The sequence below is a fragment of the Crocuta crocuta genome, unplaced genomic scaffold (genome assembly GCF_008692635.1).
Source record: "Crocuta crocuta isolate KB4526 unplaced genomic scaffold, BGI_CrCroc_1.0 scaffold587, whole genome shotgun sequence".
Taxonomy (NCBI): domain Eukaryota; kingdom Metazoa; phylum Chordata; class Mammalia; order Carnivora; family Hyaenidae; genus Crocuta; species Crocuta crocuta.
The window spans coordinates 3,041,125-3,055,907 of NW_027532403.1; the positions used below are offsets into that span (position 1 = coordinate 3,041,125).

The 14,783-nt window shown below is 43.6% G+C and overlaps 1 protein-coding gene across 2 annotated transcripts in view; it reads right to left on the minus strand.

Annotated features, from left to right (window-relative positions):
• The window catches only part of ELOVL6 (ELOVL fatty acid elongase 6), a 133,352-nt gene extending 118,861 nt beyond the window's left edge, over positions 1-14,491 (minus strand). The window contains exons 1-2 of one of the 2 annotated variants that reach the window (XM_077778470.1): positions 14,401-14,491; positions 13,658-13,778 (exon numbers count right to left, since the gene is read on the minus strand). In XM_077778470.1, coding sequence (XP_077634596.1) covers positions 13,658-13,746 — 89 coding nt within the window. In that variant the 5' untranslated portion in view covers positions 13,747-13,778; positions 14,401-14,491. Of the gene's footprint in view, positions 1-13,657; positions 13,779-13,859; positions 14,179-14,400 lie in introns of those variants that run through there. The other variant, XM_077778469.1, reaches the window with a different exon arrangement.
• Positions 14,492-14,783: the final 292 nt, after the last annotated feature.

A 14,783-nucleotide genomic window follows, 5' to 3' on the forward strand; every position in this document is an offset into this window, starting at 1 on the left:
AATAGACAGGTGTGGGATGAGGGAAGGTGATTTGGACGCAGATTTTAAGTGGTCTTTCAAATCAATCAAAATAACTTGGAGTTGTCATATAGACCATGGGAAACCACTGAAGGCTGGAACTGCAGGATTGACAGGATGGGATCTGCACCTTAGTGTTCAAAGATTAGGCAGAGAACAGAGTGAGGGAACCAAAAGGAAGGTGGGTGCCTGAAGAACAGGGACCCTGGCAGTGAACCAAGAGAAACGGAACTGAGAGCCAGATCACACAGGGCACACAGGGCTTGTCTGGAGGGAAACAATGGTGTTGGACAGTGATATCCTATCCCGAGGGAGGTAACAAAGGAAGTAGAGCAGGTTGGAAGAAGTTCAGTTTGTGAAATCAATGATCTGAGAAGACAAAACCAAAGAATGTTGGATAGAATCAGCATCATCCAGCACAGTACTTGCTAAGGCAATTACCTAAGAATTACCTGGGGAGGGGCGCCTGGGTGGCTCAGTCGGTTAAGCGTCCTACTTCAGCTCAGGTCATGATCTCATGGTTCAGGGGTTCGAGCCCCGCAACTGTGCTGACAGCTCAGAGCCTGGAGCCTGCTTCAGATTCTGTGTCTCCCTCTCTCTCTGGCCCTCCCCGGCTCACGCTGTCTCTATCTCTCTCTCTCAGAAATAAATAAAACATTAAAAAAACTTTTTTTTAATTACCTGGGGAGTCTTTTCACAGTACCTGGGCCCCTCCACAGAAGTACTTATTCTGAATCCCTGACATGAAGCCTGCACATGTGTATTCTGAAGAGAAACAACCTCTTCCAAATGAGTCTGGCCCAAATACCTGGTTAAGGATCAAGGACACTGCATGGTTCTCAAGTGTTTTTTACCCCACAATACCCTCTTCAGTAGAAAAAGAACTCAACGACAAAGTATTAGAGAAGAACCAAGTACCAACCAAAATGATGCTATCACGAACAGTAACAGCATTCACAACATACAGGTTCAAATAAGTATTCCTGCAAATGTGAATGTATGGGAAGTAATCAAAAACCATTACAACCCAAGATACCCCGGTGGTTCTGACAAGAGTCCTTAAAATCTCCAGAACACCCTATAGAAAAGAGGAGTCTTGTAATGTTCCAAAAGGCCACACAACAGTCCTTCTACGGGATTAAAATTATAATTTCCTCCTCCCCCAGCATTATTCTCTAATACAGACTTGTTCATTTTAATGTATATGTACCAAGCTTTAATAAATTTATTAGCAGTTTCCTGGTCAGCCACATTTAATTATCCAAACCAAAAGTGTGCAAGTCCTAATTTTTGATTTCTCAGAAGTGTCCGTGTGGATTAGAGTGGACTGCAAATGATGTGAGAATTGGCTTAGAAAAGAAAGCCTAGAGAGGACATAATAGCAATCTTCAAATGCATTCACCATGGTCGTGTGTGGATGGGGTTACTAAATACAGGTAAAGTCAGCACCAGGGCTAATAGGGGCATAATGGAAGGACACAACGTTCAGGTCAATATGTAGAATAGCCTTCAACAATTAGAGCCACTCCAAGTGGAACGGACTGAAGCAGGCTTCTTAACAAAGTCCTCAGGTTCTGACAGTAGACGACCAAGTTAAGACATTGCTTTCCCCAGTTAGGAAGCAAGTTTTATTGACTATAACACACGTGGAAATGCTATCCACAACCATCTCTGGAGTCAAAAAAACAGTTTAAAAGATACTTGATAGCCTACCTAGATCTTTCCTTCCAGCTCCCCCCAAAAAGAAAAAATGGACAATGATATGAGGCAGGAAGATAATATCCATTTTTCCCCTTCTGTTTAGAACCTTTACATAATGAACACTGAAATGTTCTGAATTCAAAACAACCAGAAACAATAGCAGTTAGTGCTACTGATTCTTTTTATGTGGAATATGACATGTTTTTGAGCCATCAATTAAATAAAACCATTGAGAAAAAAAGTGTTTATGTGATTTCAGATTCACTGTATGTTATATTCAATAAAGTAGGTAAACCTCTCAGCACATCAGAAAATACTTATTCTAACTAGCTAATCTTCATCTTTATTTTATTCTATCTCTATTAAGAACTTAATTCAACTTACAATGAAAATTTTTAAATGTGTCAGGCAGCACATAACTTTTGAAACTTTGTTTGGAAGGATGTGTGCAAAAAGTTTGAACAATACTCCTTTAACCTAGAAAAGTTCCACACAGCTATCTATCTCTTTTTTTCTGATTAAGCATCATGGTGTTCCTCGACCTCTTACTCTTCTCTTACTTTCATGTCAGTACCAAGTGTTATACTCCTTTGTGGGGTCACTTTTCATGACCACATAGAGTCTGCTCTTCATTCCTACCTACAGGACAGTAAGAGAGCACAGCATAGCCGCTCTGACAAACAAATGCTTCTCAAATTTGAGCTCAGAAAAGTTTTAAAAAATGGTTTCATTTCCTGGCCCTTTGGGTCATTCTCCATGTAAAACTGCTACTGTGAAAACCACACATTCCAAGGATCTACAACACTAGGTCTGAAAGAAGAATTTCTCCCAGTTGACAGGGGTCAGGGGGTCAGTCTACTTATAACTTAAGTATTATTAGCTTAGAGGTTAGTTATAAAAGCCCTCTAATAGCACAGGACACTTTACCTGTGCTGCTATCACAAAGAGGGGTGTGTGTGTAAGCTGCCTACTACAATGGGAACTCCAGGACTGGACAGGGGACTGTTGGTTTGTAACCTCAGGAGTTCTCCAGGTGAAATTCAAAATGGGTCCTCTATGCATGGACAATGACGAGAGAGGCAGATCACTCCAGATTGGTAGGTGGCAGTTTTAAGAAACAAGGGGGTTTGTATATGAGTCTTGTCTTCAGATGCTGCAAAATGAGTAGATCTCTACACCTGCCTGTTAGAAATCTTAAGAGTTTGTATAAAGGCCTTCACAGGGTTCAGTCACAAATATAGTCCAGATGGTCTCAACAACACATTCCTCTCTCAAGGCTGCATCCTTGAAATGGCTTCTAGTATGGGAACAATGGGAAGAACATACATCTCAAAAACAAGGGTTAGGGAGGAGGATCCTCCAAATGCCCAGGCCCAGTTTGAGGGTCAAGAGGCAGTCATGTGCTCTCGATGACCTCCTTCAACTGAAGCTGAGAGAGGAAGGAACAAGCACGTGGAAGTAAAATTCTCCCATCCCCTGGGAACCCCAAATGAACCTGCTTGTCTCAAGAATGAGAAAACTGGGAACCTTAAAGAAAGGATACCACTTAAGTTTCTCCACCACAAGCTTACTACAGTTCAGATATATAAGAGAAGACTGAAGTGTGATGCTCTCTTATTTTACTTTGCTAAGAAACCAAAGAGCCATGCTTCTCTTATTGAAATAAAAAAAAAATCATTGAGCAAGGACCAAAGACTTACTTGAAGCACAAACTGGCAAGCTCATAATGCCAAAATTTTTAGCCACCATCATTTCACTTATTAATACAGAATGTGATTTTACCCTTAGTGTGTAACATAATAAAGACACTATGCCACATTTGCAGAATAAATTATTAAATGAGATAATCTCAAGTGTTTTATAGGAAATAAATTAGTAATCAGGGTCTATTACCAGGACTGCCTGTATTTCACACTGTTACATGTGATTGGAGATAAAGCATAACTTCTAAAAATGTCCCAAACATTCATGGTAGAGTTGGCCTCCACACTTTTTTTTAAGCCACATACATATTAACAATGTTTTCTCTTGCTGGGATCTGTCAAATTATAGATTTCTTGACAGCAAAGTTGATGTCATACTTTTTCTTCTTTTTTCTCCCAATGCCTGTACCTTGGTAGTGGCTCCTGGGTAATGGGCTTTTTTGGTCATATTTGGAGGGCTGATTGCACAGCCATTTTGAGTTACCTCAGTTATACAGGACGTTAATTATGATTCCTTTTTCCTTTTTGATCCCATAGAGTCTATGGTGCAGACAACAATAAAGGTATAATAAAAATCACATACAGTCCTGGACACTGTTTGAAGGGCTTAACGTCTAAATAAATTGTCTGATTCTCACAACCTGCTGCAGTAGATTCCATCATTATCACCCCCAATACTATTATTATCACCTCCCAATTTAGAGATGAGGGCACTGAAGCAGAGGTGCTAATTAATCTGCTAACAAGATGGTCACTAGAACCACTATGTGGTTCAACTAGGACTTGAACCCAGACGCCCTGGCTCCAGAGTTGATGTGCTTAACAGCCACACTATCATACCATAGTGAATACTCATCACCACACCTGTGGAAAGCTGAAAAATAAATGCAAATAAGAGGGTCCAAATATTAGCAGGAAGTCTGAGACTACTGCTTCTCTCTCCACATGGAACAGGAGCCCAGTCTCCCAGTCTTCTCTCCTCTCTCCCTTCCTCCCTGGGGCTGTTGGCTTACAGGTTATTTATAAAGAGATAAGCACAGTTGTTTCCCGTAATTCAGAGTGTGATGGAAAATACATTTCTATTTCATATACTAAAGTAGTTACTAGATCTGCTCTCGGCTATAGGAAGTTAGTGTATTAGAGTCACAGAAGTCACTCTGGAGAAGAAATTATTCACAACAAAGCAGTCATGCTGGACAAAAGCTAATATCCTTAATATGTCCCAAGTGTAAGCAAATTATAGCTAACTAGGAAAGGCCTGGTACAGACAATTTACAAAAGCAAATGGAAAGCAAACCCAAATAAAATTTTTGAATCTCATTAGAAATAAAATAAATATAAAACAAAGCAAGAGGACATCACATTTTACATTAACTTATCAAAGATATTTTAAATGTGATCATCTTCAGTGCTAAGATGTGAAAACAGTTCTTCCTTGCTGGAGTGTAAATTGATTCAACTTTTCTAGACATCAACCAGGCTGTAGGGATCTTGAACCTTAAAACCAGTAATTCCCCAGGGCAACTGGGTGGCTTAGTCCGTTAAACATCTCTTGATTTTGGCTCAGGTCAAGATCTCATGGTTTGTGAGATCAAGCCCCACAAAAGGCTCTGTGCTGATAGCAAGGAGCCTGCTTAGGGTTCTCTCTCTCCCTCTCTCTGCCACTCCACCACCCATGCTCTCACTCTCCCTCCCTCAAAATAAATTAAAAGATATTAAAAAAAGTAATCCCTCTGGATGCTATAGCTTAGGTTTATACAAAGAAAATTATCAGATAAGTAAAAAAAATTAATATGCAATCAGAGGACTAGTTCTAATAGCAAAATACTAGAAACTTAACATGTTCAACAATAAGACAATGGTTATCTAAGTTAACTGAAGCTCAGGGGCGCCTGGGTGGCTCAGTCGGTAAGGCGGGGCCTTCAGCTCAGGTCATGATCTTGCGGTTCATGGGTTCCAGTCCTGCGTCAGACTCTGTGCTGATAGCTTAGAGCCTGGAGCCTCCTTCAGATTCTGTGTCTCCCTCTCTCTCTGCCCTTCCCCTGTTCACTCTCTGTCTCTCAAGAATAAAATAAACCCCAAAAATGGTAAATAATTAAAGCTCAAACAATAAAATATTGAGTTGCCACTGGAAAATATACTATGGAGAGGTTTCAGTGAGATATTTATAATGTAAAGAGAAACATAAACAACATAAAAAGTTGTAATGAGATGAGATGATAAAGCACCCAACACAGTCCCTGGCACAAATAAGAAACTCACTCTGTCAATGGTAAGTACTGAATCATTTAAAGTATGTAAAACACTTGGAAACAAGGCCTAGGCAATGAGGCAAAATAACAGTGGTGCCTCTGGCTAAGAATTAAAGACGTTTTATTTCCTGCATCTTTACATATTCTAATGATTTCTTTTCTTGCTCCCATAGTTCTCACTTTAGAATGAGATAAAGAATTTTGAACTAATAAATAAAACAAATAAACGTACTCTTAACTTCTTGGTACTCTTTACTTCTCCGCACTGCAGGAACTGACCTCAAAGAATACAGACATCCCCGACCCACACATTTTTTTTTCTTCCGTCAACAGTGGGTGGCTCTTTACCAATAGCTTCTAAAATTGGTCTGCAGGCAGGGCCAGGTGGAAACACGGACTCCCAGAGTCTAGAACCAAGCCGAGTGTATGAGGCTCATGGAAGAGAATCAGACAGAGGCATGCTTTATAAGAAAGGTTCCAAATCTGTGTGTCATAGTTTGAGACAAAATTGGAATATTTTAGGATAGTAGCATCAATAAAGGTGAAATGGCTTTCTCTACTCATCACAGTGTTGATAGATGAACAAGTCATGTTCAGGAAATATTTCTTAATGATTAAATTATGTATTTATCTATATAGTTTAATGTTTGTTACAATGTTTATAGGTGTTTTTCATATTCTGGCCTTATGTGTTCAGGATCCCTTAGGGAACATTTAGCAGATAAGAGGCACTTGGGAGGTCACTGACTAAAACCACAAGTTCCTTACGTGTTTACAGTGCTGCAAACTTTCAAGTGCATTGTTACGGGGTTCAAATAAGGGGATGATTGGGGCCTCAGTGACACTCTTCATTGGACCTGGAGCCCATTCCTTCCCTACTTGCAAATCCCATCTTGTATAAGCACACTGAGCCTCATTTCCTTTTGTTAAAAAAAAAAAAAAATCAAAAAGATAATACATCAAAGGTGGTTGGGAGGATGTAACAGTTAACATATGTAAAACATTTTAAAAGAATACTTGCGATCAGTAAACAACTATGTATCAACTATTAGTATCATTACTTGAGAATAAAGAAAATCTACCCTACTTCTTAAAGATATTTAAATCAAGTCTGTGAAAAAGTCATAAAATTAGAGGAAACTATAGACCTGGATATTTACAGGACCTTTACTGAGCTTCCTTCTCTCTTATTGTAATGATAACCACTGTTAGTCCGGCTTTTAAATGCTTAACACACCCAAAAACTTCAATGGAAGCCTCACACATTAAAAAAAAAAAAAAAAAAAGGTTTCAGGAGTAAATNTAGCCCTTTTTCCCCCCATCGAGCCTTCTAAAACAAGATCATAAAATTCTCAACTTCAAAGCATTTAGTTCCCCTGAACTCACTACGCCTGAAGACGTAGTGACGAATTACCCCAGTTAGAGTGGGCCTAGGATCTTAAAATTCTTTTTACATTTTATTAACAACACCTTAAAATTGCTAAAATTGCTTATAATCAGCATGGCTTATTTATCTCAGCCAAGGTAAGTGAAAATATTTTTCACGTGTACATTTTTTTGAGGGGCGTAGCATACAAGCTTAAAGTTAAATTTTAGAAAAATCACTGTGAGTGACTGGTTAAACAGAAGTTTCTCTTAAAAGTATTTCTCATTCCAAATGACCTTTACTAGGATAAAAAACCTTAAAACTAAAAACTGTAGTACAAAAATAAACCAGGATAAACACAGAAGCTTGAACGTAAGAGAATTTACATGGATGGACCCAATGCTTTGGAATGGCTCTTGCTCAGCAAGATTAAAACTACAAATTCATTTTTTTACTTTAGAGCAATCATTTTTTTAAAAGGACAAATCTATTTCTAAAATAAAATTATTGAAAGTTACATATAATTAGGGAGGCTATTTAAGTTCTATTAGTAACTGCCAAAAGTTACACATTTGTACCCGCCTGTCTACACACACAATCAGAATATAGCAAAGGACAAAGTTATGGGCCTTAACATTTCAATCAAGCCATGTTATATTTTTGTTCCGATTTTCTAAGGTTATCAATAGATACAATATCCATGGTATAGGTAGTTATTTTTCTAAGTAAACGACTGTGCTCTTTTAACAAAAGTCAGTGGAAAGTCAATGGGGGCAGACAGATTTGAAGGTAGGGACTAGAACATAGACCAGGAAAAGGTAAATAGCTAAAGGGAAATTTTGTGGACTTCTGTCTGGTTCTTAGTAACACAGGGCAGCTCAGCTCACCTATGTCCATAACACGAACAATTAAGTGGATCGCTGAGATAAGTTTACATCATTCATTTTAGAAAACACTGAGACCTAAAATATGCAGATCATCGAAGCCAAGATGAATTATTGAACTAACTGAATAGTACCACACTCCATTTTGCTTTGTTGGCTAACGACTGACTGGATGGTTATTTTATGCAGTTCTAAGTATTCACCTGCCCTTCCCCCCACCTTTCCACCAGCTTCTCCACTGTCTAACTTGAAAGAATCTTCTTTCAAGGAGTATGCGAAGGAACTCTTAGATCTGGAGTGGGTTGATTCTGGAGTTAAATGATGATGGGATCCTGATACCTTTAGAATCATCATCATCTAACATTAAAAGCAACAAGCAGCAAGCCTTCTTCACAACATTCAACAAAAGGCCTTATGTAAAAATTTTACATCATATGCTATTTATAACTAATGCTAATATAGAGATGGATAATATCTGGTCATAAAATAATTTCCAGTATCCCTGGGAATCCTAAAACACTTTGGCGTTTAGGACTGCATGAAGATACATCATTTTTAAAAAGATACATGAAAGTTCAGATCACAGTTCCCACACACTTCATTACTTTCTATCACCGTAAAGTAGGTCACATTTCTCTTCTTTGTGCATTTTCTCAGTCTTCTCATTCTTTTTTTTTTTTTAATTTTTAATGTTTATTTATTTTTGGGAGAGAGAGAGACAGAGTGTGAGCAGGAAAGGGGCAGAGAAGAGGGAGACACAGAATCTGATGCAGGCTCCAGGCTCTGAGCTGTCAGCACAGAGCCTAACGCAGGCTCAAACCTATGGACTATGAGATCGTGACCTGAGCCAAAGTTGGTCACTTAACCAACTGAGCCACACAGGCGACCCTCAGTCTTCTTATTCTTAAACTAGTGCATATTAGGCCAATATCCCAGTGCTTCTAAAGTTTATTGAATGACACACTAAATTCCTCACACTTAGGACTTTTCAATCCTAAGGCTAATATGAGCTGTGATTCCCTAAAGTGGAAGGAAACAGGAGTATTATGTGGATATAGTATTTTCCTAGATAGCTGACCAGATTTATATTTGCTGTAGTGGCAGATTAAATGAGACTCTGGTTTTTCCTCTTTCATGAGAGCAGACTGCACTATTCTCCAGCCATTTTTCTTATAAATGAATAAAGCAGATATTAAGGATTCTAGGGATTGATGCAGAACAGTTGTCACTACAGAAAAAAACAACAGCTTTAATACTATGCCTGCGTTTTTAATGATGCTGTATTGAGTAATATACTCACACAGACTTACAATGTTTTTATGTTCTTTAATACGGAAATTGTACATCATGTCACCTTCTAAAATGCACATAAAAAGGTATAGATATACAATTCCTTTCAAACAGTTTTTCTTCTCATTTTTTCCCTTAGTGAAAACAAATGTGTAGGTAAGAAGGTTTTCTTAGATAATATTTAATCCTAAAATTTCCTACACCATCTTATAGACCCTAAAATACAGAGCACAAAATATAAACAATAAAACCCTTATATCCAACACCACCGTGGGGGGAGAGGAAAGGAGAAAGTCAGAAAAATATACAAAGCAGTGTGAAAGGCTGGATATGTGAAGGATGCCAGAGGGGAGCGGGGGAGGGTTTCATGAGGTTCTAGGCAAGGCCTGTGATGACGTCACCTCACATCCATAATGTTACAGCAGTCAGCACAGGCCTCCTGCTTTCCTATTGGTGAACACGGTGTCAGCCGACATCAGAAGATAATCATCATTGGCCAGACAATTACAACTGGAGCAACTAGCATCCACCGCTGTTAGCACAAACCTGGCAGGCTGCTGAAAGAGAAGGCAGAGCCCAGCTGCCCTTCTCACTCAATGAATTTTTATGTCGCCTTGCCTTACCAGTCACTACGTGATTTCGCTTCCTTGCAAGCAGCACTTATAAATTAAATCAGCTATTAGTGAAAATAACAGGTAAAGGCCAGGCATCTCATTAAGGAACAAAATGCCTTTCTTTTCAATGTTGTAAAATCACGGGGCTTTTCAGTGTAAAATTGGGAGTCAAAAAGGCTATTGAGGCTAAAGGCATGCATTTTGCTCTACCTCTACTTAGTCTAATAAAATATCATATACTGGATAATATTACTCAAGGCATTTTTAACTTGATATGTAGCTTCAAGATGAGGTTTCAGGGTGATTCTTCAAGGGAATATATTTATTACTTTGCATTTCAATTGCTTCTCTAATTTATTATACATGACACTATTTGCTAGAAAATTAAAAAGGTCTATAGTATTTATCCTGTGTTTAGGATGAATATAGGGTTAATAATTTCTTAAAGCAACAATAAACTTGGTAAACTTGCCACAATTGAACACTTTGGTGTTTGTACAAGTACTATTCCAAAAATAAGGGGATCATAACACTAATATGTAATAAGAATGAATAGGGATTATAGGACATGTTTAATAAACGACACTTATTTAAGCTTCTCTTAAATAATACTAAGTAGTACAGACAGCGTACTGACAAAACAGCACTCCTGGCCTTTCTCATAATACTTCAAAAGACCATGTAGCTCATTTCTGAGAGGTAATTCTAAATCTCCAAATTAATAAGATTTGTTTGAGGCTATGTCTAAGACATTTTTAAGGACCAGTGCAAATGACTGCTCAAAAGACAGAGCAGATGTTTCACAACACTGTGTTTTTCCTCTAGAAACTAGTTCAAACCATGTTTAAATCCTGGAAAAGGTAAGGCTTTGGTTTCCTAAACTTCCTCTGCCCCCAAGAGGGTCTAAGCCTTGGTTATGGAGCTTCCTCCTCCCATTAACAAGGGAAATGAAAAAAAACTCATTTTCTTAACACCTTGCTCAAGACTTTTTTGCTGCTGGGATTCTGGCTGAGGAGGGTTTTATAAAATTGGGCCCTATAATAATGGGAGAAAGGCACATCCTCTGGGGTAAAAGGAGAAAGTACGACAATCAAGGTCAGGTAGACCTGCAAGGAAAGAGTAACAGCTAACAGGGCTTTCTGACTGCAGTATGCAAGCTAAGAACATAGGGTCAACAAAGAAAAAGTCAGGAAGGGAAAAATCCCAATATATAACTACTAGGTAGTATTCCAATGTAGAGGGAAGGCCAAACCTGTTAAGCTTCAGGTATTAACAGGTAGTGCTGGCAATAAAATGGGCACCAATCATCATTTTAACTCATGGATAGGCATTTTCTCCAGCATCTGCCACGTACAAAGCACTCTCCCACGTGCTCCGTATAATCACGAGTGGAATGAGACAAGAACCATGCCCTAAAGAGCTGACGGTCTGGTAGGAGGCACAGACATACACGCAAATATTCATGTATATAAACAAAAGCCAGGAAAGACGTTGCCATTAGAAAGGTCTGTTAAGAGCTAGTAGGAAGCCCTGGTCAGAGCTCAACAGGAGAAAACAGCTTAGCGCATTTTTGCCGTTTTCAGCTCTGGTGAGGGCCAGGCCCTGTCTGGTTCAATGTGTACTTGTTGAGTGAATGGAGAAAAGAGGCGGGAAATGGTTACCTGGAGAAGCACCAGAAAGTGGCCTCAGAGAAAAGGCAAACAGTAAATAAAAGGCAATGTCCACCGCTTTGGTGCAAGGGAGGGTTGGCCCACGGAGAATGGGGGCAGCCACCGGAAGGGGACGCCAGCTCCCGAAAGGCAGGTTCAATAAAGGTGCAGCAAGTTGGAGACAAGGCAGAGTGGAAAACACAGAGCACACAGCTCTGATGGGGGAAGAAGATGGGCTGAATGAACAAGAGAACACGACGAACAGCTGCAGAGAAGACCCGACCCCTGGGCTGGCCCGCCGCGCAGCTTCCAGAGCCTGCGGCCTGGGGCCACCGCCCCCACCCCGCCTTCAGCGCCACCCTCAACGCCGGAGGAGGAAGTGCCTCCGCAGATAGGTCCCCAGGCCGCCGGGGCGGAGCGGGGTCGGCTTCCCCAAGCGCCGAGCCCCTTCAGTGTGCGCCCTCCGCCAGAATCGAGCCTCTCCGCGGTTCAACCGTCTCCCGGACCCACCCTCGGCCCCCTCCGGCCTCGCCCGGCCAGGAAGGGCGCCACCCCGCGCCCCATGTGCCTGCCGCACTCCCTGAGCTTCAGAGAAGATCGTGTCCCCCAGCTGGCTTCCGGGTCTGGCCGGACGCGGCCCTCAGACCCCCGCAAGCCCCTCATCCTGTGCGGTGCCCCGCCAAGCCGCAGCGGGTGCGGGCGCGCCGGGCCCAGCCCGCGTGTAGGGCGCAGGGGGCGGGCTCGGCCGCGAAGCAGCCTCAAATGGCCAGTGGGCCTCGGGTGGGCCAACCACCCGGACGGGAGGAGGCGGGCGCGGCGGCCCAGCCTCCCAGGGCCAGTAACAACTCCTGGGAACCGGAGTAAAGGAAGTTGAACCTCCCTCCACCAGCTCCGGCCCGCGGCACGCCCTCCGGCTGCAGCAGCCAGCCCCGACCCCCGGCGCGCCGGCGTCTCCGGTTTCCCATTGATGAGATGGGGGAGGGCAGGCGGGTCGTGACGGCGCAGGGCACGCGCGCTAGAGCACGCGGCGGCCGGCGGGATCCCTTGGCGCCAGAGCGCCTCTGCCCGACCCTCCCATCGAGCACCCAGGAGGCTGCAGGCCACTGCCCCGCTCCCGGGTGCGTTGAGCTTGCACTTTACGGATCGACAGACCCGGGCTGAAAGGGAGGAAGGGAATGTCTGCCACAGTAGCTGTCTACAAGGAAGAGGCAGATGAGCGCGCACACGAGCGCGCACACACACACACACACACACACACACCCCTGTTAAATATTGCAAGGTGACATAGGATCGCCTCCCACACTGGGATTTTCAAAAGGACTGGCGGAAGGAACACAGTAAACAAGAAAGACTCTTTCCCTACTGGAAGTTTGTCCGGGGAAAAGCCCCCAAGGACTCTGCGGACCGAGGGGTTTTTAATCTGTGTCTCAGCTCCGATCAACAGCTTCCTACTGAATTAGAACGGAGCGTGTCCAAAAGGCGTCTCCGTGAAACAGAAACTTAATAATGGCGTGGCTCTACTCGGGTTCATTCATTTTTAGTACCGTTTTCATTGTCCCCACCCCCACGTCGCCTCCGCCTCTTCATGAAACCGGAAAGGGATCCGCGCGGGGAAAGGGGTCCGGGAAAGGAGAAATCCGGCCAGGGAGCGGCAGAGAGTAGGGCAGGGAAGTGGGAGGGCTGCAAGGAGAAAGGAAGGACACGAGGGACGGGCAGAGGGCGAGGACCAGGGAGCGCAGGCGAGAGAGGGTTAAACGCAGCAGGGCATCGGGTCCTTCCTCCACTGCCTTTCGCTCAGCTCGCCGGAGGCCGAGGGAGAAAACCCGAATCTAGATGAAAACTAGAAGGTTGCACAGGTAGGGAATCAGGACCGTGGCATCTCTCCCGCCTTCCCTGTCGCGCAGACATCTACCCTATAGACACACGTATGTTCTATGTTATATAATCTGTTGAAGATGTATGTGTGGCCTCGGTTCACACAGGGGCACTCACAGACCCACGCGCTTCATGCAGCCCCCGTGGCTCCCGCACCCGGGAGACCCGAGGGCTCGGCCACCCGCTCTCTGCTGCCCGCGATTCGGCGCTCCGTTCACGCCCCAGACAGAAAATACCGACATGAAGGCGCACCGCGGAGACGCGCAGGGCTCCCGGGAAGAGTATCACGCGAAAGCATCACCTACCAGTTTTCCTGCATCCACTGGATGGCTTCATTCCCGTTGAACTGCTTTTCGAATTCATATTCTTGTAAAGTCAACACTGACATGTTCATTGGGGCTGATCTTCGGAGTCGCTACGTGTTCTCTACACAAAATAAAATGATCTGTAAAGCGCTTGATTTCGAGTGCTCTCCTGTCTGTGTTCCCCACCCCNTCAGCTACATACAGGGTTGAGCATTGCCTGTGCCACGGCTCCCAGCTCCTCTCTCTGGGGCTCTCCTCCTCCCGGCGTCCGCAACCACCGTCGGAGGAAATGAATGCCTTGCGGTCTTAGTGCCCGCACGTTTGTCCATCACCCTTTTTACTTGTCTACAGGGAAATCTCCTCCCCCTCGTGCGATCGGCAAATTAACCCTTAGCTAGAGAAAGCGAGACCTCTAGCCCTGAGGGGCTGTTTTGCAGACGCGAAGGTGACTAGGGGAGGGGAGGAAGGGCGCCAAGGAGGGAGTCGCCCCGAGGTCACCCCCAGTCCCCAATCCCAACCTCGTGGGCAGCCTAGCCTGGCCTTTGAATGTAGTTTCGGCGTGCGGGGCGCAGNACCCGCGAGCCTGGCTACCAGACGAGAAAGAAATAGTAAAACCTGCCAGCCCTCTCGCCAGCAGAACTCCAGGCAGATTTGCTCTGAGATCGCACGTGAAAGGAATGCGCTTCCCACCTCCTTGCCCCTGCCCTACCCCGGGGGGTCCCCCACCCGCGGCTTTGACTCACGTAAACCCGCGGCGCGGCAGCCGGCGGAGCTGTGCTCAGTCACCAGCGGACTGGGGATGCGGAGGATGAAGAGGTGGAAAGTGGAGACCGACTAGTAGCCGGGAGAGGGAGAGAAGATAGGTGGAAGATTTGGGTGCCGGGAGAGGTAGAGTTAATGAACTGAGACAAAGTGGGGAAGGAAGTTAGCAGATAGAAGAACTGGACCAACTGGTCCAATGCAAAAACTTTATTTAAACGCATAAGAAATTTTTGTTTTACAACGAGATCAGGCCATGTGTAGCAACACGGAGGGTGTTATGCTGAGCGAAATAAGTCAGGCAGAGAAGGACAAATATCATATGTTTGCACGTATAGGAGGATTAGGAGGAACTTAACAGAGGAAC